We start from the raw sequence: 25,423 nt of genomic DNA, 5'->3' as shown, positions 1-25,423 counted from the left end.
TAGGGGTTGCTATCGAGAAACCAGTTATAGGTAGGATGATGTTGTGGAGCAAATCTATAAACAGAGTTGGAGGTACTGCAAGTTCAGCAATGTCAACTATCAATTGGCTGCAGGCTATAATGATTAACCAACTGACATCTGTTCCTTCTCTGGCATTTACCAATCACATTGGAGTAGAGTGAAGATTATTGACTTTATATCACAGGCACAATACTAAACAAATAAGAACATGAAAATAGTGCTTGTTTCTACATGTGGTGACCTGGGCTGCATACATGTACTGGGGGTTTACGTGTGTGTGTACATACATGTGATTTTGCACATATGTGTTTGTGCATGTATGTGTAAACATGCATGTGGATGCATGTGTGAATGTATGTATACAGGTGTGTGTGTGATTTACACCTTCCTTACCCATTCCTTACCCCCCTCTCTTTACTCTCCCCCCCTCCTCCCATCCTAGACTAATCGTCAGCAAGAAGGAGCGTCGCCTGGTCAAGGGATCGGGCTTCCACCTGGACCTGCTGCTCATTGTCACACTGGGCGCCATGTGCCCTCTGTTAGGCCTGCCCTGGCTCACAGCCGCCACTGTGCGCTCTGTCACGCATGTCAACGCCCTTACTGTCATGAGCAAGGCCACAGCGCCTGGCGAGAAGCCTATGATCCAGGAGGTGAAGGAGCAGCGGGTGACGGGCCTGGTAGTTGCCGTGCTCGTGGGTGAGGAGGATGCTGTTTTTCTGGAAAGGATTGGCTGTAGGCCCTGGTGTGATGTGAAGGAAGGTGTCATTGATCAAATTCAATTCAAATGTGCTTATAAAGCCCTTTTTACATCAGCAGATGTCACAAAGTGCTTATACAGAAACCCAGCCTAAAACCTCAAACAGCAAGCAATGCAAATGTAGAGGCACCGTGGCTATGAAAAACTCCCTATGAAGGCAGGAACCTAGGAAGAAACCTAGAGAGGAACCAGGCTCTGAGTGGTGGCTAGTCCTCTTCTGGCTGTGCCGGGTGGACATTATAAGAGTACATGGCCATTAAGGCCAGATCGTTTTTCAAGATGTTCAAACGTTCATAAATGACCAGTAGGGTCAAATAATAATCACAGTGGTTGTAGAGGGTGCAACAGGTCAGCACCTCAGGACTAAATGTCAGTTGGCTTTTAATAGCCAAGCATTCAGAGGTCGAGACAGCATGTGCGGTAGATAGAGAGAGGGGGGGGGAAGGAGGGAGCGAGAGAGAGAGGGTCGAAAATAGCAGGTCTGGGACAAGATAGCACGTCCGGTGAACAGGTCAGAATTCCATAGTCGCATTCAGGACAGTTGAAACTGGAGCAGCAGCACCACAAAATAGCACGTCTGGTGAACAGGTTAGGGTTCCATAGCCACAGGCAAAACAGCAAAAACTGGATCAGCAGCACAACCAGGTGGACTGGGGACAGCCAAGAGTCATCAGGCCAGGTAGTCCTGAGGCATGGTCCTAGGGCTCATGTCCTCTGACAGAGAGACAGATAGAGAGATGGGAGAATTAGAGAGCATACTTAAGTTCACACAGGACACCAGATAAGACAGGAAAAATTCACGAGATAGGACAGACTGACCCTTGCCTCCCAGCACATACACTATTACAGCATAGCTACTGAAGGCTGAGATAGGGGTGGGGGTCGGGGGACACTGTGGCCCTGTCCGACGATACCCCCAGACAGGGCCAACCAGGCAGGATATAACCCCACTTAGCCAAAGCACAGTCCCACACCACTAGAGGGATATCAATAGTTCACCAACTTACTACCCAGAGACAAGGCTGAGTATACAGTGAGGGAAAAAAGTATTTGATCCCCTGCTGATTTTGTACATTTGCCCACAGACAAAGAAATGATCAGTCGATAATTTTAATGGTAGGTTTATTTGAACAGTGAGAGACAGAATAACAACAACAAAAAATCCAGAAAAATACATGTAAAAAATGTTATAAATTGATTTGCGTCAGAGGCAGAGAATCCCAGTGGAGAAAGGGGAGCCGGCCAGGCAGAGACAGCAAGGGCGGTTCGTCACTCCAGTCCATTGCCGTTCACCTTCACACCCCTTGGTCAGACTAAGCTCAATCATAGGACCTACTGAAGAGATGAGTCTAAAGTAAAGACATAATGGTCGAGACCGAGTCGGTGTCTCTCACATGGATAGGCAGACCATTCAATTAACATGTAGCACTATAGGAGAAAGTTTTTTGCCCTCATTGTAAGCCTGCCACACACACTATAAGATACATTTATTAAACATAAGAATGAGTGAGTTTGTCACAATCTGTCTCGCGAGAAGTGTCAAAGAGCTCTTATAGGACCAGGCCACAAATAATAAATCATTTTTCTCTTTACTTAGACATCTTACATATAAAAACGTATTTGTTCATAAAAAAATGTGAATAACTCACCACAGGTTAATGAGAAGGGTGTGCTTGAAAGGATGCACATAACTCTGCAATGTTGGGTTGTATTGGAGAGTCTCAGTCTTTTTCCACACACAGTCTCTGCCTGTATTTAGTTTTCATGCTAGTGAGGGCCGAGAATCCGGTCTCACATAGGTATGTGGTTGCAAAGGGCATCAGTGTCTTAAAAGCGTGATTTGCCAAGGCAGGATACTCTGAGAGCAGTCCAATCCAGAAATTTGGCAGTGGCTTCTGATTAAATTCAATTTTTCACAGAACCGCTTGTTGCAATTTCGATGAGGCTCTCTTGTTCAGATATCAGTAAGTGGACTGGAGGCAGGACATGAAAGGGATAATGAATCCAGTTGTTTGTGTCATCCATTTTGGGAAAGTACCTGCATAATTGTGCACACAACTCACTCAGGTGCTTCGCTATATCACATTTGACATTGTCCGTAAGCTTGGGTTCATTTACACACAAAAAAACATACAACGATGGAAAGACCTGTGTGTGGTCCTTGTTAATGCAGACAGAGAAGAGCTCCAACTTCTTAATCATAGCTTAAATTTTGTCCCGCACATTGAATATAGTTGCGGAGAGTCCCTGTAATCCTAGATTCAGATCATTCAGGTGAGAAAAAACATCACCCAGATAGGTCAGTCGTGAGAAACACGTCATCATGCAAGCGGTCAGACAAGTGAAAATGATGGTCAGTAAAGAAAATTTTAAGCTCGTCTCTTAATAAATAAAAAAAACAGTGTCTGTACTTTGCCTCGTGATAATCAGCACACTTCTGTATGTTCTAAAAGCGTTACATGGTCGCTGCCCATATCATTGTGTAGTGCAGAAAATACACGAGAGTTCACAGGCCTTGCTTTAATTAACAAAGTTAACCATTTTCACTGTAGTGTCCAAAACGTATTTCAAGCTGTCAGGCATTCCCTTGGCAGCAAGAGCCTCTTGGTGGATGCTGCAGTGTACCCAAGTTGCATCGGCAGCAACTGCTTGCACGCGCATAACCACTCCACTATGTCTCCCTGTCATGGCTTTTACGCCATCAGTACCAACACATCTTGACCACCAAAGTCCATTTGATGTCACAAAGCTGTCTAGTACTTAACAAATATCCTGTTGTCCAGGTTTCCAGTGGTTTGCAGAAGAGGATGTCTTCCTTAATTGACGCGCCATAAACGTAACAGACATATACCAGGAGCTGTGCCAGGCCCACCACGTCTGTTGACTCATCCAGCTGTAACGCATAGAATTCACTGGCTTGTTTGCAAAGCAGTAATTGTTTCAAAACATCTCCTGCCATGTCACTGATGCGTCATGAAACAGTGTTGTTTGATGAAGATATTGTCCGTATAGTTTTTGTTGGCCTTTTCCCCCAGCATTGTCCCAACCATATCCTCGGCAGCAGGAAGAATGAAATCCTCCACAAAAATATATATTTTTTTATTTGGCGTACCCCCGACGGCATTACCCCAGTTTGGGAATACCTGGTGTAGACCAATTAGGGTTTCCAATCTCTTCAAAAGAATGTTGTGCCTGATGGTGTCAAAAGCGGAACTAAGGTCTAGGAGCACAAGGACAGATGCAGAGCCTTGGTCTGATATCATTAAAAGATAATTTACCACTTTCAGGAGTGCAGTCTCAAACCAGACTGGAGCGTTTCGTATACATTATTTGTCTTCAGGACGGCAGTAGCTTTTTCTAACATTTTTGAGAGGATTGGGGGGTTTGGCTTTTTCAGGAGAGTCTTTATTACTGCCACTTTTAGTGAGTTTGGTACACATCCGGAGGATAGGGAGACATTTATTATGTTCAACATAGGAGGGCCAAAGCACAGGAAGTAGCTCTTTCAGTAGTTTAGTTGGAATAGGGTCCAGTAGGCAGCTGGGAGGTTTAAAGGCCATGACTATATTTATGAATGTGTCAAGAGATACAGGATTAAAAAACGCGAGTGTCTCCATTGATCTTAGGTCCTGGCAGTTCTGTGCAGACTCTGGACAACTGAATTTTGGAGAAATATGCCGATTCAAAGAGGAGTCTGTAATTTGCTTACTAATGAGCATGATCTTTTCATCAAAGAAGTTCATGAATTCATCACTGCTGAAGTGAAGGCCATCCTCTCTTGGGGAATGCTTCTTTTTAGTTAGCTTTGCGACTGTATAAAAATTATTCTCAATTAGGTTGGAAAAATATGCTAATCGTGCAGCAGTGAAGGCTCTACGGTATTGCACGGTACTGTATTTCCAAGATAGTTGGAAGTCTTCCAGTTTGGTGGAGCGCCATTTCCATTCCAATTTTCTGGAATTAAATGTATTTATAAAGCCCTTCTTACATCAGCTGATGTCACAAAGTGCTGTCCAGAAACCCAGCCCAAAAACCCAAACAGCATGCAATGCAAGAGTAGAAGCTTGGTGGCTTGGAAAAACTCCCTAGAAGGCCAGAACCTAGGAAGAAACCTAGAGGAACCAGACTATGAGGGGTGGCCAGTCCTCTTCTGGTTGTGCCGGGTGGAGATTATAACAGAACATGACCAAGATGTTCAAATGTTCATAGATGACCAGCAGGGTCAAATAATAATAATCACAGTGGTTGTAGAGGGTGCAACAGGTCAGCACCTCAGGAGAAAATGTCAGTTGGCTTTTCTTAGCCGATTATTCAGAGTATCTCTACCGCTCCTGCTGTCTCTAGAGAGTTGAAAACAGCAGGTCTGGGACAAGATAGCACGTCCAGTGAACAGGTCAGGGTTCCATAGCCCCAGGCAGAACAGTTGAAACTGGAGCAGCAGCACGACCAGGTGGACTGGGGACAGCAAGGAGTCATCAGGCCAGGTAGTCCTGAGGCATGGTCCTAGGGCTCAAGGAGAGAGCGAGAGAGAGACGGAGAGAGAGACGGAGAGAGAGACGGAGACAGACGGAGACAGACGGAGACAGACAGACAGACAGACAGATTGACCCTAGCCCCCGAGACACAAACTATGGCAGCATAAAAACTGGAGGCTGAGACAGGAGGGGTCAGGAGACACTGTGGCCCCGTCCAAGGAAGCTTGGTTCGGGTTCTGGTATTTTCTTATTACCATGGAGGTCATTTCTTGTGACAAATGTTTTTGTTTTTAAAAGGTGTGACTGCATCTAGGGTAATACGCAAGTGTCACGACAGTGACGGATGGTGGCGCCCCTCCTCGGCCGGGCGGAGCTCGGCGGTCGTCGTCGCCGGCCTACTTGCTACCATCGATCCCTTTTTGTTTCACTTTCGTTTGGTTAGGTCTAGGTAGGCACGCACCTGTTTTGGGTTAGTCATTAGTAAGGGGGGGTTATTTAGGTTAGCGTAGGATGTATGTGGTTGTACGTGATTATGTTGCTTGTCCGGGTTTTGTGTGTTCGTATAGAACGTGTATTGAGTTTTTTTCCTTCTGCCAGTGGTTTCTTTTATTTGTGTACACCACCGCAGAATCGTTCAGGGCTGCGCCCCTATACCTTGTCGACCACGTACAGTGCTTCAAATAAAGAAGTGTGGTCACGAACTCTCTCTGTCTCCTGCGCCTGACTCTACCTCTCCTGTTGTTCCTCGAGCCAGCCCGTGACAGAAATCACGTACCCAAACTAAATGGAGTCAGCAGGAGCTTCAGCGCCAGCCATGTCCATGGAGGAAACCGTCGACCAACACTCCACCCTGCTCCACCGGCTGGGGAACGCCATGGATCAGGTGTTGGCGCGCCTGGAGAGCTGGGACCGACGCGCTCTCGGCCCCCTGAACGCGGCAGGCCAACAGCCTGCGCCCCCACCAGCACCCACAGCACCCAGTACCAGTGGGGTGAAACTCGCTCCCCCCAGGGAGTACGATGGAACGGCCGCTGGGTGTAAGGGCTTCTTGCTCCAGTTGGAGTTATACCTGGCGACCGTTCGTCCCTCTCCCTCGGGGGAGGAGAGCGTCAGCGTCCTCGTCTCCTGCCTCACGGGTAAGGCCCTGGAATGGGCAAACGCCATGTGGGACAGTCCGGACTCAGCCAGGGACAACTACCCAGCGTTCACCCGCCGCTTTCGGGCAGTATTCCATCATCCCCCGGAGGGGAGAGCGGCGGGTGAGCGGCTGTTTCACCTGAGGCAGGAGACGAGGAGCGCGCAGGACTTCGCTCTCGAGTTCCGGACCCTGGCCGCGGGAGCAGGGTGGAATGAGAGGGCCCTTATAGATCACTACCGTTGTAGTTTGAGAGGAGGACGTCCGCCGGGAATTAGCCTGTCGGGACACGACCCACACACTGGACCAACTGGTGGATCTGTCCATCCGACTGGACAATCTGCTGGCCGCCCGCGGACGTCCGACCCGGGCCCTGCTCATTCCACCCTCCAGCCCTCCTGCTCCCATGCCTATGGAGATAGGGGGGGCAGCAGCCAGGAAGACTGGAGGGGGAGGTCGCTCCTGCACCTCATGTGGTCGCAGAGGGCACACTGTGGACCGGTGCTGGGGAGACTCCCCTAGGAGTCCAGAGGGCAGGCAGAGCGCTCCTTTGACACCTCAGGTGAGTCAGCACCAGCCTCACCCAGAGCCCCCTGTCCGTCACATGTATGTGTCAGTGTCCTTTCCTTGTTTCTCCCCTCACTCCCGGTTTAAGGCGCTAGTCGATTCAGGCGCAGCAGGGAGTTTTATGGACCGTGGGGTCGCGGCTAAGTTAGGGATTCCCCTGGTCCAGTTGGACCAACCCTTCCCGTGCACGCCCTAGACAGTCGACCACTAGGGTCAGGGCTGGTCAGGGAGGTCACTGTGCCTCTGGTCATGGTAATGCGGGGGGGTCATGAGGAGCGGATTAGTCTTTTCCTCATCGATTCCCCAGCATTTCCAGTGGTTCTAGGGATTCCCTGGCTAGCCACTCACAACCCTAAGATTTCGTGGGGACAGAGGGCTCTTAAGGGGTGGTCAAATGAGTGCTCGGGCAGGTGCATAGGAGTTTCCATCGGTGCGACTACGGTGGAGAGTCCAGACCAAGTATCCACCGTGCACATTCCCTCAGAGTATGCCGATTTGGCTATCGCCTTCAGTAAAACGAAGGCGACCCAATTACCACCTCATCGACGAGGAGACTGTGCGATAAACCTCCAGGTGGGCGCTGCCCTTCCTCGTAGTCACGTTTATCCCCTGTCTCAGGAGGAAACAGCGGCTATGGAGACATACGTCACTGAGTCCTTGAGGCAGGGATACATTCGGCCATCTCACTCACCCGTCTCCTCGAGCTTCTTTTTCGTGAAGAAGAAGGAGGGAGGTCTGCGCCCGTGCATTGACTATAGAGGTCTAAATGCCATCACAGTGGGTTTCAGTTACCCACTACCTCTCATCGCCTCGGCGATGGAGTCATTTCACGGGGCGCGCTTCTTCACGAAATTGGATCTCAGGAGCGCATATAATCTGGTGCTTATCCGAGGAGGGGACGAGTGGAAAACGGCATTTAGTACCACATCTGGCCATTATGAGTACCTCGTCATGCCGTATGGGTTAAAGAATGCTCCCGCAGTCTTTCAATCCTTTGTGGACGAGATTCTCCGGGACCTGCTCGGTCAGGGTGTAGTGGTGTACATCGATGACATTCTGGTCTACTCCACTACACGCGCCGAGCATGTGTCTCTGGTGCGTAAAGTGCTTGGGCGACTGGTGGAGCATGACCTATACGTCAAGGCTGAGAAATGTGAGTTTTCCAAACCAGCCGTCTCTTTCTTGGGGTATCGCATTTCCTCATCAGGGGTAGTGATGGAATGTGACCGCGTTTCAGCCGTGCGTAATTGGCCGACTCCCACCACGGTGAAGGAGGTGCAGCGGTTGTTGGGATTTGCCAATTACTACCGGAGGTTTATCCGGGGCTTTGGTCAGGTGGCGGCTCCCATTACCTCACTGTTGAAGGGGGGGCCCGGTGCGGTTGCAGTGGTCCGCGGAGGCGGACAGGGCCTTTAGTCGTCTGAAGGTTTTGTTCACCAACGCTCCGGTGCTGGCGCACCCGGACCCCTCTTTGCCCTTCATAGTGGAGGTGGACGCGTCCGAGGCTGGGGTAGGAGCCGTGCTGTCCCAGCGCTCGGGCGCCCCCAAAGCTCCGCCCCTGCGCCTTCTTCTCTAGGAAGTTGAGTCCGGCGGAGCGTAACTATGATGTGGGGGACAGGGAGCTGTTGGCTGTGGTCAGAGCCCTGAAGGTGTGGAGACATTGGCTTGAGGGGGCACGTCACCCTTTTCTCATCTGGACTGACCACCGCAATCTGGAGTACATCCGGGCGGCGAGGAGACTGAACCCGCGTCAAGCCAGGTGGGCGATGTTCTTTACGAGATTTCGGTTTAACATCTCGTATATCCCAGGTTCCCGGAACACTAAGGCCGACGCACTGTCTCGTCTCCATGACGCCGAGGAACGGTCCACCGATCCCACGCCCATACTTCCAGCCTCCTGCCTGGTGGCACCGGTGGTCTGGGAGGTGGACGCGGACATCGAGCGGGCGTTACAGACGGAGCCTACTCCTCCGCAGTGTCCAGTGGGTCGTAAGTACGTTCCGCTCGATGTTCGCGATCGGCTGATTCGGTGGGCTCACACGCTTCCCTCCTCGGGTCACCCAGGGGTTGAGCGGACAGTGCGTGGTCTTAGTGGGAGATACTGGTGGCCCACCTTGGTGAGGGACGTGAGGCACTATGTCTCCTGTTCGGTGTGCGCTCAGAGTAAGGCTCCCAGGCACCTGCCTAGAGGGAAATTACAACCCCTCCCGGTTCCACAACGACCATGGTCCCACCTGGCGGTGGATTTCTTGACCGATCTCCCGCCGTCTCAGGGCAACACTACGATCCTGGTCGTTGTGGACCGGTTTTCTAAGTCCTGCCGTCTGCTTCCGTTACCCGGTCTTCCTACGGCCCTGCAGACCGCGGAAGCCTTATTCACCCACGTCTTCCGGCACTACGGGGTGCCCGAGGATATCGTCTCAGATCGAGGCCCCCAGTTCACGTCCAGAGTGTGGCGGGCGTTTATGGAGCGACTGGGGGTTTCGGTCAGTCTGACCTCGGGGTTTCACCCCGAAAGTAATGGGCAGGTGGAAAGGGTAAACCAGGAGGTGGGCAGGTTCCTGCGGTCCTACTGCCAGAACCGGCCAGGGGAGTGGGCAAGGTTCGTGCCATGGGCCGAAATGGCTCAGAACTCTTTGCGCCACTCCTCCACCAACATATCACCATTCCAATGTGTGTTGGGTTATCAGCCGGTACTGGGGCCATGGCATCAGAGCCAGACGGAGGCCCCTGCGGTGGAGGAATGGGTTCAGCGCTCAAGGGAGACCTGGAACGCTGTGCAGGAATCCCTGGAACGAACCAGGGTACGACAAAAAGCGAGCGCTGACCGGCACCGCAGCGAGGCCCCGGTGTTCACCCCAGGGGAGAGAGTCTGGCTCTCGACCCGGAACCTGCCCCTCCGCCTGCCCTGCCGGAAGCTGGGTCCGCGGTTTGTGGGGCCATTTAAAGTCCTGAGGAGAATAAACGAGGTGTGTTACAGATTACAACTTCCTTCTTATTATCGCATTAACCCCTCGTTTCATGTGTCTCTCCTCAGGCCGGTGGTAGCTGGTCCGCTGCAGGAAAATGAGGTACGGGAGGTCCCTCCACCCCCCCTGGACATCGGGGGGCCCCCGGCGTACACAGTCCGGTCCATCTTGGACTCCAGACGCCGGGCGAGGGGCCTGCAGTACCTCGTGGACTGGGAGGGGTACGGCCCGGAGGAGAGGTGCTGGGTACCGGTGGAGGACATACTGGACCCAGCGCTCATCCGGGGAGTTCCACAGCCTCCATCCGGATCGCCCTGCGCCTCGCCCTCCGGGCGTCCTCGAGGCCGGCGTCGGCGCGCTGCGGGAGCCGCGCGTCGGGGGGGAGTACTGTCACGACAGTGACGGATGGTGGCGCCCCTCCTCGGCCGGGCGGAGCTCGGCGGTCGTCGTCGCCGGCCTACTAGCTACCATCGATCCCTTTTTGTTTCACTTTCGTTTGGTTAGGTCTAGGTAGGCACGCACCTGTTTTGGGTTAGTCATTAGTAAGGGGGGGTTATTTAGGTTAGCGTAGGATGTATGTGGTTGTACGTGATTGTGTTGCTTGTCCGGGTTTTGTGTGTTCGTAAAGAACGTGTATTGAGTTTTTTCCTTCTGCCAGTGGTTTCTTTTATTTGTGTACACCACCGCAGAATCGTTCAGGGCTGCGCCCCTATACCTTGTCGACCACGTACAGTGCTTCAAATAAAGAAGTGTGGTCACGAACTCTCTCTGTCTCCTGCGCCTGACTCTACCTCTCCTGTTGTTCCTCGAGCCAGCCCGTGACAGCAAGGTTAAATTTAGGTTATGTGGTTAACAGACTTTTTAACTCTACGTCTTTGGGTAGGTGGAGTGAGTCTGGAAGGGCATCTAGGAATCTTGTGGTTGTCCGAGAATTTATAGCACAGCTTTTGATAATCCTTGGTTGGGGTCTGATCAGATTATTTGTTGCGATTATGAGGAAAAACGTTTAGAGCCACAATATGTATTCCATGGGACAAAAAAAGATCCAGGGTATGACTGTTGCAAGGCGTAGGTCCAGAGACATGTTGGACAAAACCCACTGAGTCGATAAAGGCTCCAAAAGCATTTTGTAGTGGGTTTGTGGACTTTTCCATGTGAATATTGAAGTCACCAAAAATGTGAATATTATCTGCAATGACTACAAGGTCCGATAGGAATTCAGGGAACTCCGTGAGGAACGCTGTATATGGGCCAGTAATCCTGTAAACAGTAGCTATAAAAAGTGATTGAGTAGACTGCATAGATTTTATGACTAGAATCTAAAAAGACGGACGCAGTAATTTTGTACTTTTTTTTTACTGACATTTGTTGTTTTAAATGTTAGCAACACCTCCGCCTTTGCGGGATGCACAGGGGATATGGTCACTAGTGTATCCCAGATAATCTTGTAAGGTGTACTGTACTGTTGCACTCAGAAATGTAACATGGACAGCAAACTAAGAAATAGGAAAATAAACAGTCAGTGGTTGATAAGGAATATATTCTAATATCATTGGTGTAGTTTATCTGTGTTTATAGCTTTCTCTGTGGTTAAACCTGCAGTGGCTTGCGAAAGTATTCACCCCCCTTGGCATTTTTCCTATTTTGTTGCCTTGCAACCTGGAATTAAAATAGATTTTGGGGGGGAGTTGTATCATTTGATTTACACAACATGCCTACCACTTTGAAGATGCAAAATATTTTTTATTGTGAAACAAGAAATAACACAAAAAAACGGAAAACTTGAGCGTGCATAACTATTCACCCCCCCAAAGTCAATACTTTGTAGAGACACCTTTTGCAGCAATTACAGCTGCAAGTCTCTTTCAGATATTTTTTTATAACCCAACCCTGATCTGTACTTCTCAACAACTTTGTCCCTGATCTGTTTGGAGAGCTCTTTGGTCTTCGTGGTGCCGCTTGCTTGGTGATGCCCCTTGTTTAGTGGTGTTGCAGACTCTGGGGCCTTTCAGAACAGGTGTATATATACTCAGATCATGTGACACTTAGATTGCACACAGGTGGACTAATTATGTGACTTCTGAAGGTAATTGGTTGCACCAGATCTTATTTAGGGGCTACATAGCAAAGGGGTTGAATACATATACACGCAACACTTTTCTGTTTATTTATTTATTTATTTTATAAAAAATTTGAAACAAGTAATTTTTTTCATTTCACTTCACCAATTTGGACTATTTTGTGTATGTCCATTACATGAAATCCAAATAAAAAATTAATTTAAATTACAGGTTGTTATGCAACAAAATAGGAAAAACGCCAAGGGGAATGAATGCTTTTGCAAGGTACTGTAACAGACCTTGTATTTACGTTCTTGTTTGGTGTTACACCAGAACTAATCACTCGTGGACAGACTACTTAAATATAACCAGATTTGACTTCCGGGTTAACCGAGATTACAGCTGAACTGGCTCAGCCGATCTGAATTCAACCAACCTACAGATCCCCATGCGACCTGGATCTCACACATTTGACCTTTCACCTTTGACTTGTGTTTTCCTAAGGTATGTCTATCGTGATGACGGACGTGCTCCGTAACATCCCATTGGCCGTGCTGTTCGGGATCTTCCTCTACATGGGCGTCACGTCGATCACCGGCATCCAGCTCTACGAGCGCATCACACTCATGTTCACGCCCGCCAAGCACCACCCCGACCACATATACGTGACCAAGGTGAGCCCAATAGCAGAATATGATGGAGAGTCTACTCGACCTCTGTTTTTGTTATAGATTTGTGCCCAATCTATTTTGGTATCCTGGTTTTGCATGTTTGTTGGTGAGTTTATTTGTGCATGATGTCGGACTTGAGTGGGATTGTGTGTGTGGACTTACTTTGCAATCAAATGATAAAAAAGGATGAAGTTGACCATAGACATTGATCTAATGTCAGTATTGCAATAGGTATGTTTTTGATCCGTGTCTGGTCAGGTGCAGGCTGTCAATGTTAGTGAAAGACAGAAGGGGATCCACCCACTAGATGGAGCTCAATCCATCTAATTCTATATATTTTTCTTACCTTTATTAAACTCGGCAAGTCAGTTAAGAACAAATTCTTATTTGCAATTACAGCCTATCAGGGAACAGTGGGTTAACTGCCTTGTTCAGGGGCAGAAGGACATATTTTTTTCCTTGTCAGCTCAGGGATTTGATCCAGCAACCTTTTGGTTACTGGCCCAACACTCTCACCACTAGGCTACCTGCTGCCCCGCTATATAATAATTTCCATAGGTAGGGTAGCAGATCTTAAATCGGTGACAGGATGGGGTTGAATTATGCCAGAGTCAAAGACAGTTATATAACATGTATTTACATTGAGTGTACAAAAAACATTATGAACACCTGCTCTTTTCATGACATAGACTGACGAAGGAAATCCAGGTGAAAGCTATGATCCCTTATTGATGTCACTTGTTAAATCCGCTTCAATCAGTGTAGATGAAGGAGAGACAGGTTAAAGAAGGATTTTTAAGCCTTGAGACAATTGAGACATGGATTGTGCATGTGTGCCATTCATGGGCAAGACAAAATATTTGTCCCTTGGAACGGAGTATGGTAGTAGGTGCCACGCGCCCTGGTTTCAGTGTGTCAAGAACTGCAACTCTGCTGGGTTTTTCACAATCAACAGTTTCCTGTGTGTATGAAGAATGGTCCATCACACAAAGGACATCCAGACAAATTGACACAGTTGTGGGAAGCATTGGAGTCAACATGGGCCAGCATCCCTGTGGAATGCTTTTGACACCTTGTAGAGTCCATGCCCCGACGAATGTGTTCCTAATGTTTTGTACACTCAGTGTCTGTCACATCTCTATGAACAGTATGTGTTAATTGGCCTGCCCAGAACATTATTCCTAAACAAATGAATATAAAATATGAATTCAATTTATTTCAATTATGGGTAACGCTGTACTTAAAGTCTGCAGGTATGATGCATTGTAAGACTTGTCATAAGCATGTATAACCCCATTTACATTTTTGTGTGTGCGTGGGCCGCAGGTGAAGACATGGCGTATGAATATGTTCACCATCATCCAGCTGGCCTGCATCGTGCTACTGTGGGTGGTCAAGTCGACCGTGGCCTCACTCGCCTTCCCCTTCATCCTCATCATGACCGTGCCGCTCCGCCGCCTCATCCTCTCCCGGATCTTTGAGGAGCGTGAGCTTCAGGCGGTAGGTGGACATTCCTGGAATTCTCTGAATTCAGGCACAATCATCTGGTCCAGGCAACATTGGGTCACACGTTACAAATAATAACACGGATGTCCTGTAATCGCAAGGGGATTTTTGTTTATTTGTGAAATGTGCATGCTACACAGTACTTTAATTCAGTTAACAATACAATTTTAAAATGTTTATCTCCTCGAATTCAGGCCTCTAAACCTCTATATGAGGTTTAGAGCCCTTGCCTCTATATGATCTTAATGAAAACAGGATGCAGGGGTCCTGGAGAACGGACTTGATCAAAACACAGAGGATAATAGTGTGTGTGTGTGTGTGTGTGTGTGTGTGTGTGTGTGAGAGACAATGACAGAATTGTGGGTTAGATTCCTGGGACCAGCCACATGTAAAATGTATGCACGCATGACTGTAAATCGCTTTGGATTAAAATGTCTGCTAAATGACTATTATTCTATTATTGTTTCACTATATTGGCCAAAGCATCAAGACACTATGAATGAAGATTCTGATGACATCCCAACATCTCTCGCTCTTACAGCTCGACGGGGAAAATGAGGACTCCCCCAACTTTGACGAGGATGGTCGGGACGAGTATAATGAGATTCACATGCTTGTGTAGACACGTCACACGGGTAGGCCCAATAGGCTCTCTCCATCTTCCAAGGCTCTCTCCATCTTCCAATCACGAGCATGCTTCTTATTACGTCCGGAGCTGTGTCTTGAAAACACTCAGATGATGGTAGGATTTTCATCCAACAGAGAAACCTTATGTATATATATACTGTATAAACATATATTATATGCAAATTCTGCTGTACTTTGATCTAAAAATGATGTAAAGGAATAACCCCACTGTTATAATTTGTTTCTGTTTTTCCTGCTGCAACATAGTTTTTTCTCTCAAAGAGGTCAGTAGCTCTACTGCCCTACAGTTGCTGAGCGTGTCAGGAATCCTCAAGTGCGTGACATGGACATTGCACCTTTTAAACACAGAACAATAATTCATAAACTCTCGTCCCCACTCAAACCCTGGACATGGGTTCTTCCTCTTCCTTTTAACGGTCAAGCTCTCTACAGGTTCCGGGCGTAAGTGCAATGACAACAACCCCAAGTACTTCAGTAGGTTGGTTTTTCCTACCAGTGTTGGAGACCCATTTATTTGGGGCACCGGTGGAATGAACACTGGTTGTATGACAGCCACACTGGTTTCACTGGGAGCCAATACTCCACTGCCTCCTCAGCATAACTGCCTTTTTACCCTTCTTCGTACTGTAGCCATTATCAGTGAAATTCAATGACGACGTTAACCAAACAGGAAGTTCGGCATTCCCTTTTATTTATTTTCACTGTGTGCACTCCCTTTAGTTGTGTGCTCCTCACAGGATACGTTCACCTTTGACCTTTGTGATTCACCTGCACTGACACACCAGTTCCCTGGTCCAATAACAGGAGAAGATACATTCGTTGATCCCCTCTCAATGCAGTTCTCCCTGAAACGAAGATACAGTACATGAGGATTACATGTGTTTTGGAGAGGTTTACTTTATAAGGTATATTCTGTCCAACAGGCCAATCCAATGATTGTGGATGCATACAAGTAAACACATTGAGATCTGCTGACCTTGAACATGTTTAAATTTTTCGTGACCTCACCGATTTAAATGTTAGCCTACCTATTTACTTCAGTTTGTTAGTTGCCATAATTGTATGAAGCGATATTGACATATGGGATGCATTCTAAATGCCTGTTAGTTGGAGGAATTTGTAATTATTAACAGTATTAAAAACCTTTGTCAAAGTCACTGGAATTATGCCACAGGTGTCAAATTCACTGTATAGCACCACTGTCATTGTGTACTTCCATGTTCTGTAGGCAACTTTTGGATGTGAAGGGTACTAAAGCATCAGGTAAAACTAACCTTTGGAAAGCAAATACATCATTGATCATTGGTTTTGGGTCCCTGTTGTGTACACAAATCATTCAAGTGAATATTTAAAATTATACACACAGGGGGTTCAGAAGTGATTATATACAACTTGGCATGTGTTTAACATGTACAGTGATTGGAATGGACTCTTTTCCCCAAGGTTCAAGTTTATACCCCACACAGAATGTTTGTCTGTCTGTTTAAAATGGACTATGTTATCATGAACTGTGCTTCAGAACCATAGGTTTAAATTGATACACGTGAAGTGGAGACCATGTTTCAAATATTGAAGCGTCTGCTGAATTTCACGAAATGATGTATTGTATAATATGATACTGCTGTTTTTTGTTTTTTTAAACAGACCCCACTAGAGAAGTGTAACATCACGTCTTATTGACTCTTGTTGTACAAACACTACACTCTTAGAAAAAAGGGTTCCAAAAAGGTTATTTGCGGAGGGATAGGGTTCTACCAAGAACGGTTTTGATCTGAAGATCCCTTTTTGAAAACAAAGGGTTCTTAGAATGTTAAAGGTTCTTGGTAGAACCCTTTCCCTTACAAAGAATTGTTTTTGGAGGAAAGTGTTCTTTGATAATTCTTTAGATGGCAATAAGGATTCTTTGGAAGGCAAGAAGGGTACCTTGGAAGGCAAGGGTTCTTCATAGAACCATATATCATACAGTATTTCCCAGCATGCTCTAGGTAGAACCATATACAGGGGGTTCTATAACGAACACTATATAAAAGATTCGAGGTAGAACCCTCTGCAAAGGGTTCCCCTATGGGGACAATCCGAAGAACCCTACATGGTACTACTACTTAGCACCTTTTTTTCCCTAAGAGTGTAGATACTGGGATTGCAATGCCATGTTGTGTATGGACAACCTGCTTAGCCCTACCATGTGAGACTTATTGAATGTATAGGCCTATATAATACGTTTCCAGGAATGTTGTTTTGATAGGCTCTACTTTGTCTGCACTGTCTCTTCTGCTGCTCTGTTAAACTGGAGGTATGCTAGCGTCAACTTGGCTTCTGAAGGAAGGACTTAAGTCAATAGAATCTCAGACCAAAGTGGTCGTGCTCTACTCTGGGCTTGGAGTAATAGACAGCTACTGGCAGTGCGTTTGGCATGTCAAAGGCAAAAGGTATCACAGTTACCATGGCGGCAGACATGAAAATGGGAAGAGGGCAAGAGGAGAAAGCTTCCCCCTCACTCGATGTGAAGTCAAAAGGTCTTTGTTGTTTGAGAACACGGGCTTGCTGGTGTGTTGAGGGCTACCAGAGATCCCCGTGGCCCTGTGGTGGATAGGTCTACACTCAGTAAAACAATCACTCTGTCATTACGAAAAAAGAAAGATTTGGAAGAGTGGTTATTATTCAAGATAATAAAAAGGTATAGTGTTGCCACTTTCTTCTGTTCTGTCTGGATTCCTCAAGTTTTGGAGCAGGGACATGAAAAGAAAATAGTTCTAGGCCCGTGAAAAAGGCCTGGCATGTTAGATGTTGGGAATCCACAATGTTTCGTCGCCTGATACCTCCATGGTAGCACAGACCAGACCACCCACCCAAAATCTAGGAATATAGCGTTGTTATTTTTTTAGCCGCTGTTACTTACCCTTCTCTCACTTGAAGTCTCTGGACCTTTTTTTTTCTTCATTTGATTGGAAGACTAGGACATTTGTGATGGCATTAAGAAGTACTGTAGACAATCAGAAATGTATGCAAATAGATTACCTGTATATCTTTGTTATGTATCTACCTTCATAAGTAATAAGATAGCACTGCTAACCCTGTGGCAACATCCTAGTGTATGTCCAGTTTCTTTCATTTTAATTAATGGGTCATTCCCAACCTGTCCTCCAAGTTTGCACCATGTAATGAATATAAAGTTATAAAGGTGAAGGTCCCCTTTAAAGGGAAAGTTCAAGATTTTGGCAATGAAGCTACGAGCTAGTTACCTCAATGCTAACTAGCATTAACACAATGACTGGAAGTCTACTGGAACAGTTAGCATTAGCACCAGTCATTGTTCTAATGCTAGTTAGCTTTGACTCACAAAACTACCTTCCTGCATACTGGATGCAGAGACAAAAAATGGTATCCACTAGTTCATCAGACTCTGGGGACTCTGGGGAAGTAGATTAACGGGCTTATTGTTAGGTAGGTGAGTTAGGTAGGTAGGTGAATTTGACTTTAATTGACGGTCTTGTGGCATTTAAAGAATTTTCTGCAGCTCACTTGTAATGAAGGACTTATTACATATCCCTCAATGAAGGACCATGTTTTTAGTGTCACTCTTAAGAAGGTGAGTATGGTTTATACATGCTATACCTGTGTTAAAATCAGCCTGAAGCCATGTCACACACAAATATAGTGACACACATACACCAACACACAAAGATAAGTCTTTCTGCTTTGAAAACGATACCTGATGAAGTGGGGTTTGGCTGTCTGAGAAAAAAGAGTATGAGTTCATTTTATGATAAATTATGAATTACTTTAGCATTAGCAATACTGAAAGATACTTATGTTATGTGGATACTTGAATAGCGGTTCAGCCTGTTATTGTTGTAAAGGGGTTTTCAAACTACTGTAAAACAAATTGTTATTTTTTTGTCTGAAAATAAATATTTATGTGTTTCAAATAAATCTATCAAATTTTTATTCAAGACTTATTGTCACGTCCTGACCAGCAGAGGGAGTAGTGGTGTAGTATTTTGGTCAGGACGTGGCAGAAGAAGTCTGTATGTGTTGTCAAGTATGTCTGTTTCTGTGTTAGTCTTGTGACTCCTGATCAGGAACAGCTGGGGATCGTTGTTCCTGATTGGGAGTCATATATTTAGGAGTATGTTTGTCACTTGGGTTTGTGGGTGGTTGTGCTAACACTGCTAGTCTTTTTGTTTGTAGTAAGCCTGTCGTGAGTTTCGTGTTTATTGGTTCCCTGTGTATACTTTGCTTTAATTTATTATTCTTTACATTAAAAGATGAGTATCCACATTCCGCCTGCAGTTTGGTCCATTCAACACGGCTTCAACAATTATGACAGAACCACCCACCAAAACAAGACCAAGCAGCGGAAAAAGGAGAGGAACGCTGAGTACATGGACTATGGTGAGAAATGGACCTGGGAGGAGATCTTGGAGGGAAAAGGCTCCTACACTTGGGAGGAGATCCAGGCTGGAAAGGATCGCCTTCCATGGGGACAGGTGGTAAGAGAGAGGGAGGAACGGCAAAAGGCTGGTGAGGACCGGGAACGCTACCGGGGTACACGACTGGCGAGGAAGCCGGAGAGGCACCCCCAATAAAAAAAATTGGGGGGGCACACGGGTAGTTTGGCTAGGCCAAGGAAGAGCCATAAGCCAGCTACCCGTGATTATGTGGAGGAGCGTATGGAGTGGAGGGCGCCGTGTTTTGCTGAGCTGCGCACTATCTCACCATCCAGCCAGGACGGGTTGTGCAGGCGGTGCGGTCAAGGCCACCTGTGCGCCTCCATGGCCCAGTCTTTCCGGTTCCCACCTCTCGTTCTATCCCGGAAGTGAGTACCTCCAGTATGGCATGACCAGTACCAGCAACCCGGACCAAGCTTCCCATGAGTCGGCCTAGTCCTATTCAGCCTGTTCTCGCTCCTCGCACTAGCCCTAGGGTGCGTGTCTTCAGCCTGGTACCACCTCTACCAGCCCCACGCACCAGGCTTCCAGTGCGTCGGCCCAGCCTCAAGAGCCCGTCACCAGTGTGCAGTCCAGAGTATCCGGCACCAGTGTGCAGTCCAGAGTATCCGGCACCAGTGTGCAGTCCAGAGTATCCGGCACCAGTGTGCAGTCCAGAGTATCCGGCAACAGTGTCTAGTCCGGAACCGAGGGAGACTGCCTGCGACCCGGAACCAGAGGGGTCTGCCTGCGACCCGGAACCAGAGTGGTCTGCCTGCGACCCGGAACCAGAGGGGCCTGCCTGCGACCCGGAACCAGAGGGGCCTGCCTGCGACCCGGAACCAGAGGGGCCTGCCTGCGACCCGGAAGCGGGTGAGTCTGCCTGCGACCCGGAAGCGGGTGAGTCTGCCTGCGACCCGGAAGCGGGTGAGTCTGCCTGCGACCCGGAAGCGGGTGAGTCTGCCTGCGACCCGGAAGCGGGTGGGTCTGCCTGCGACCCGGAAGCGGGGGGGTCTGCCTGCGACCCGGAAGCGAAGGGGTCTGCCTGCGACCCGGAAGCGAAGGGGTCTGCCTGCGACCCGGAAGCGGGTGAGTCTGCCTGCGACCCGGAAGCGGGTGAGTCTGCCTGCGACCCGGAAGCGGGTGAGTCTGCCTGCGACCCGGAAGCGGGTGAGTCTGCCTGCGACCCGGAAGCGGGTGAGTCTGCCTGCGACCCGGAAGCGGGTGGGTCTGCCTGCGACCCGGAAGCGGGTGGGTCTGCCTGCGACCCGGAAGCGGGTGGGTCTGCCTGCGACCCGGAAGCGGGTGGGTCTGCCTGCGACCCGGAAGCGGGTGGGTCTGCCTGCGACCCGGAAGCGGGTGGGTCTGCCTGCGACCCGGAAGCGGGTGGGTCTGCCTGCGACCCGGAAGCGAGGGGGGCCTGCCTGCGACCCGGATCTGAATGTGACTGTGTTGAAAATGAGTCTGCCTACAGCGTGGAAATGAGGGAACCTACCCACGAGCCACAACAAATTGAGTCTGTCTACGACCCGGACCCCAATGAGTCTGCCTACAACCTGGAGGGCAGGAGGCCGGAACCAGAGCCACCTCCAGGATAGGTGGGTTGGGGAGGGAGGGTGTAGCACAGTGCCGTTGTTGACGGCAGCCATCCTCCCTTCCCTCCCTTTTTTGTTTAGGGGGTATTATTTTTTGTTGTGGTATTGGGGATTTTTGTGTTAAAGTGCATTCCGGGGTCTGCACCTTTAGGGGGGGGGGGTTCTGTCACGTCCTGACCAGCAGAGGGAGTAGTGGTGTAGTATTTTGGTCAGGACGTGGCAGAAGAAGTCTGTATGTGTTGTCTAGTATGTCTGTTTCTGTGTTAGTCTTGTGACTCCTGATCAGGAACAGCTGGGGATCGTTGTTCCTGATTGGGAGTCATATATTTAGGAGTATGTTTGTCACTTGGGTTTGTGGGTGGTTGTGCAAACACTGCTAGTTTTTTTGTTTGTAGTAAGCCTGTTAGCATGTCGTGAGTTTCGTGTTTATTGTTTCCCTGTGTATACTTTGCTTTAATTTATTATTCTTTACATTAAAAGATGAGTATCCACATTCCGCCTGCAGTTTGGTCCATTCAACACGGCTTCAACAATTATGACACTTATTTAAGAACATAACAATGTATTACAATACTAAGTACCATTATTCAACATACAATATATGGGTATGCAAAAATGTGTGTTTATGAATGTTAAACAGATATCCAACTTACTATTTGCTACGTCTAGTGTGTCTCACGTGAATGTGTATTTTGTGTGTGTGTGTGTGCATTTGTAAGATTTGTCCACCAAGAGTGTTGGCTCTCAGAGCCCAGTGGATGTGGTGATGTGGTCACACAGCAGGGGGAGGAGCAGAATGGTGATGATACAAGGCAGAATCAGCAACATCAGGACAGCGAAAGCCGGGTCCTCCACACGCGAGCAGAGTGAGAAGAACATCTGGTGCACCTCTAGGAAGATGTCATCCTTCAGTGAAGGCTCCACACACCTGGTACTGGTGGCCACTTGTTCCACACAGTGCTTCAAAATGATGTAGGAGCTGATGGTGAAAAGGGGAAAAAACATAATGTTCCAATTCTCTATTTCTCTCCTGAAGTGGGCATTCACTCACTCCATTCCTTTTAGTGGGGAGTGAACAAGTGCACACTTCAGGAAGAAATGGGCCGGAGCCACTGTCAAAACAGACTAATAAAAGTTGCATGTACTAAACAGCCTGGACTACTGTGAACCAATCGCTCACATTTCAGGGTGTAACCGGTTGTTCTGTTCCCCGTGTTAAAGAGACACCACCCTAACACACCATTTAGTTCTCCAGGGCTTGGGCCCTGCAGGCGATGTCAACAGTAATATATGAATTATTACAGTGTAATTAATGGGCTAGCGCTACATCTTCGCTCTGAACAAACATGTGATGTCGGAGAAATACGAGTGGAGCAGTGTGGCTAGACATGTACACTAGACTACCCCTCCAAAAAATGTAATTAGCTCAAACCTGAAGTTAAACAAAAAACACTGGAGACAGGAAAAGTCTGACTTTCGAATGACTAAAGGTCATATATCTTTACCGATATAGCCATTAAAAATGGTCATACGCGGCTATACTTAGCCCTTTCCTCTGTTTTCACTCATCAGCCAGGGGATGTGAGCTCAGCCCCCCCCCCCCCCCCCAATACAAAATACAATAGGCAGGAAGGCTAGAGACAGGTCAGGCTGTACACCAAACCCCTCTGTTGTAGGGGTACACACACGCACCCTTTAAAGGTTGGCCAGGGACATCTGTGCTGATAGTTGCTAGCTTCCATGCTCTGGTTGAAGTTTGGGAGGCAGTAACCATGCACGTAGTGGTCGAACGTCAGCCTGTTGCACTGTGCAACGTAGCCTCCCTCGCTAAGCCCTAGAAATAAACAAGAGTTGGTGAAAAGTAAACACATCGTGACAGCAGACCCGTTTATCCCAACTCCCAATCTATTAGAAAATAAGAGAAAAAAACATCAACCATTCGATAGAACTGAAGATTATAGGCAGTGGGTTGGTGATTTCATGTCCATGGCTGTGTCAACCAAAAATTATGTTTCATATAAATCCCTGACCATTACGGAGCGAGGGAAGAGGCAGTGAAATATTCCACAGTCTCACATGTCTCTTTTAGTACTACTGAATCAGTAGACACTAGTTAGAATGTGTTTTTCCATTATTTTTAGGTGGTATAAAAACTGACAGGGAAACAACTGTTGGACCACATAGCTCTTCTATTTGGAATAGGACAGTTCGGAGATATACAGTGGCTTGCAAAAGTATTCACCCCCCTTGGCATTTTCCCTATTTTGTTGCCTTACAAACAGGAATTAAAATAGATTTTTGGGGGGATTTGTATCATTTGATTTACACAGCATGCCTACCACTTTGAAGATGCAAAATATTTTTTATTATGAAACAAACAAGAAATAAAACAAAACAACAGAAAATTTGAGCGTGCATAACTATTCACCCCCCAAAGTCAATACTTTGTAGAGACACCTTTTGCAGCAATTACAGCTGCAAGTCTCTTGGGGTATGTCTCTATAAGCTTGGCACATCTAGCCACTGGTATTTTTGCCCATTATTCAAGGAAAAACTGCTCCAGCTCCTTCAAGTTGGATGGGATCCACTGGTGTACAGCAATATTTAAGTCATTCCACCGATTCTCAATTGGATTGAGGTCTGGACTTTGACTAGACCATTCCAAGACATTTAAATGTTTCCCCTTAAACCACTCGAGTGTTGCTTTAGCAGTATGCTTAGGGTCATTGTCCTGCTGGAAGGTGAACCTCCGTCCCAGTCTCAAATCTCTGGAAGACTGAAACAGGTTTCCCTCAAGAATTTCCCTGTATTTAGTGCCATCCACCATTCCTTCAATTCTGACCAGTTTCCCAGTCCCTGCCGATGAAAAACATCCCCACAGCATGATACTGCCACCACCATGCTTCACTGTGGAGATGGTGTTCTCGAGGTGATGAGAGGTGTTGGGTTTGCACAAAACATAGCTTTTTCCTTGATGGCCAAAAAGCTCAATTTCAGTCTCATCTGACCAGAGTACCTTCTTCCATATGTTTGGGGAGTCTCCCACATGCCTTTTGGCGAACACCAAAATTGTTTGCTTATTTTTTTTCTTTAAGCAATGGCTTTTTCTGGCCACTCTTCTGTAAAGCCCAGCTCTGTGGAGTGTACGGCTTAAAGTGGTCCTATGGACAAATAATCAAATCTCCGCTGTGGGGCTTTGCAGCTCTTTCAGCGTTATCTTTGGTCTCTGTTGCCTCTTTGATTAATGCCCTCCTTGCCTGGTCCGTGAGTTTTGGTGGGCGGCCATCTCTTGGCAGGTTTGTTGTGGTGCCATATTCTTTCCATTTTTTAAAAGGGATTTAATGGTGCTCTGTGGGATGTTCAAAGTTTCGGATATTTTTTTATAACCCAACTCTGATCTGTACCTTTCCACAACTTTGTCCCCGACCTGTTTGGAGAGCTCCTTGGTCTTCATGGTGCCGCTTGCTTGGTGGTGCCCCTTGCTTAGTGGTGTTGCAGACACTGGGGCGTTTCAGAACAGGTGTATATATACTGAGATCATGTGACACTTAGATTGCACACTGGTGGACTTTATTTAACTAATTATGTGACTTCTGAAGGTAATTGGTTGCACCAGATCTCATTTAGGGGTTTCATAGCAAAGTGGGTGAATACATATACACGTACAAATTTTACAAGTAAAAAAAATACATTTAAACAAGTAATTTTTTTCATTTCACGTCACCAATTTGGACTATTTTGGGCATGTTCATTACATGAAATCCAAATAAAAATCCAATTAAAATTACAGGTTGTAATGCAACAAAATTGGAAAAACGCCAAGGGGGATGAATACTTTTGCAAGGCACTGTACTGCTTTCTCCCCCACTTTTAAATGCCTTATATGTTTTTGCTGTAGCATGACAATTAGAGGACTAGACTGCTGTAGACATTGCTGTAGCAGGATAAAAATTCAACTGTCCTCAAAAGAAGAGTATTGAAAAGTAGGTTGGAGGACCAAGTCAAGCGAAGTAGTGTAATTGTTGCTCACGTGCTAAGGCCATGTGGATCACAATAAGGCAGGTCAAAATAGTCTGTCGATTTTCCATCTGTCAGAAATAGATACTGTCCATAGTTAATCAAACAATGACAATTCAGTAATGGTAATACATCATGTTTGCACCTGAAACTACCTATCAGGTGTGCAGATAGTGCGTCCTACTGAGTATCATCACCATCAACATGTTGTTTCCCACCATTTGATCTTCTAGATTACAAGGCAAATGTAAAGTAAAGGTCTCTGGCCTCAGGCTGGCATCATTAAGACCACATGGTACACTAGCAATAGGGTTGAAAACCGGCTGATGCCAGAACCAGGCTACAGATGACTACATTACAGTCTGGCAAATGCATGCCAGCAACTGCTTTTACACATCATTTTCCAACAACTTGTAGCAGTTTGAAAAATTACTTATTAATCCATGCCCTGCCAGATTAACACCTCACTTCGCCCTCAATAATCAACAAAAAATGGCTAGCATACTTTCGGTGCAGATAAGAGTGACTCAAATGGGTAACGGCTTGTCATGTCATTTTTTTCTTTTAAAAAT

General features: G+C 47.2%; 1 protein-coding gene across 4 annotated transcripts in view; it reads left to right on the top strand.

The window, feature by feature from the left end:
• slc4a3 (solute carrier family 4 member 3) overlaps positions 1–18,742 on the top strand; it is a 122,120-nt gene extending 103,378 nt beyond the window's left edge. For 3 of the 4 annotated variants that reach the window (XM_014164421.2, XM_045704527.1, XM_045704526.1), the window contains 4 exons: positions 464–717; positions 12,489–12,658; positions 13,982–14,155; positions 14,703–18,742. In XM_014164421.2, the coding sequence (XP_014019896.1) occupies positions 464–717; positions 12,489–12,658; positions 13,982–14,155; positions 14,703–14,783 (679 nt within the window). In that variant the 3' untranslated portion in view covers positions 14,784–18,742. The remainder of the gene's footprint in view (positions 1–463; positions 718–12,488; positions 12,659–13,981; positions 14,156–14,702) is intronic. The other variant, XR_001323203.2, reaches the window with a different exon arrangement.
• The last annotated feature ends 6,681 nt before the right edge of the window (positions 18,743–25,423 follow it).

The sequence above is a fragment of the Salmo salar genome, chromosome ssa21 (assembly GCF_905237065.1).
Source record: "Salmo salar chromosome ssa21, Ssal_v3.1, whole genome shotgun sequence".
Taxonomy (NCBI): Eukaryota; Metazoa; Chordata; class Actinopteri; order Salmoniformes; family Salmonidae; genus Salmo; species Salmo salar.
Note: the sequence above shows the minus strand (reverse complement) of the source record. Positions and strands in the feature narration are given on the sequence as shown.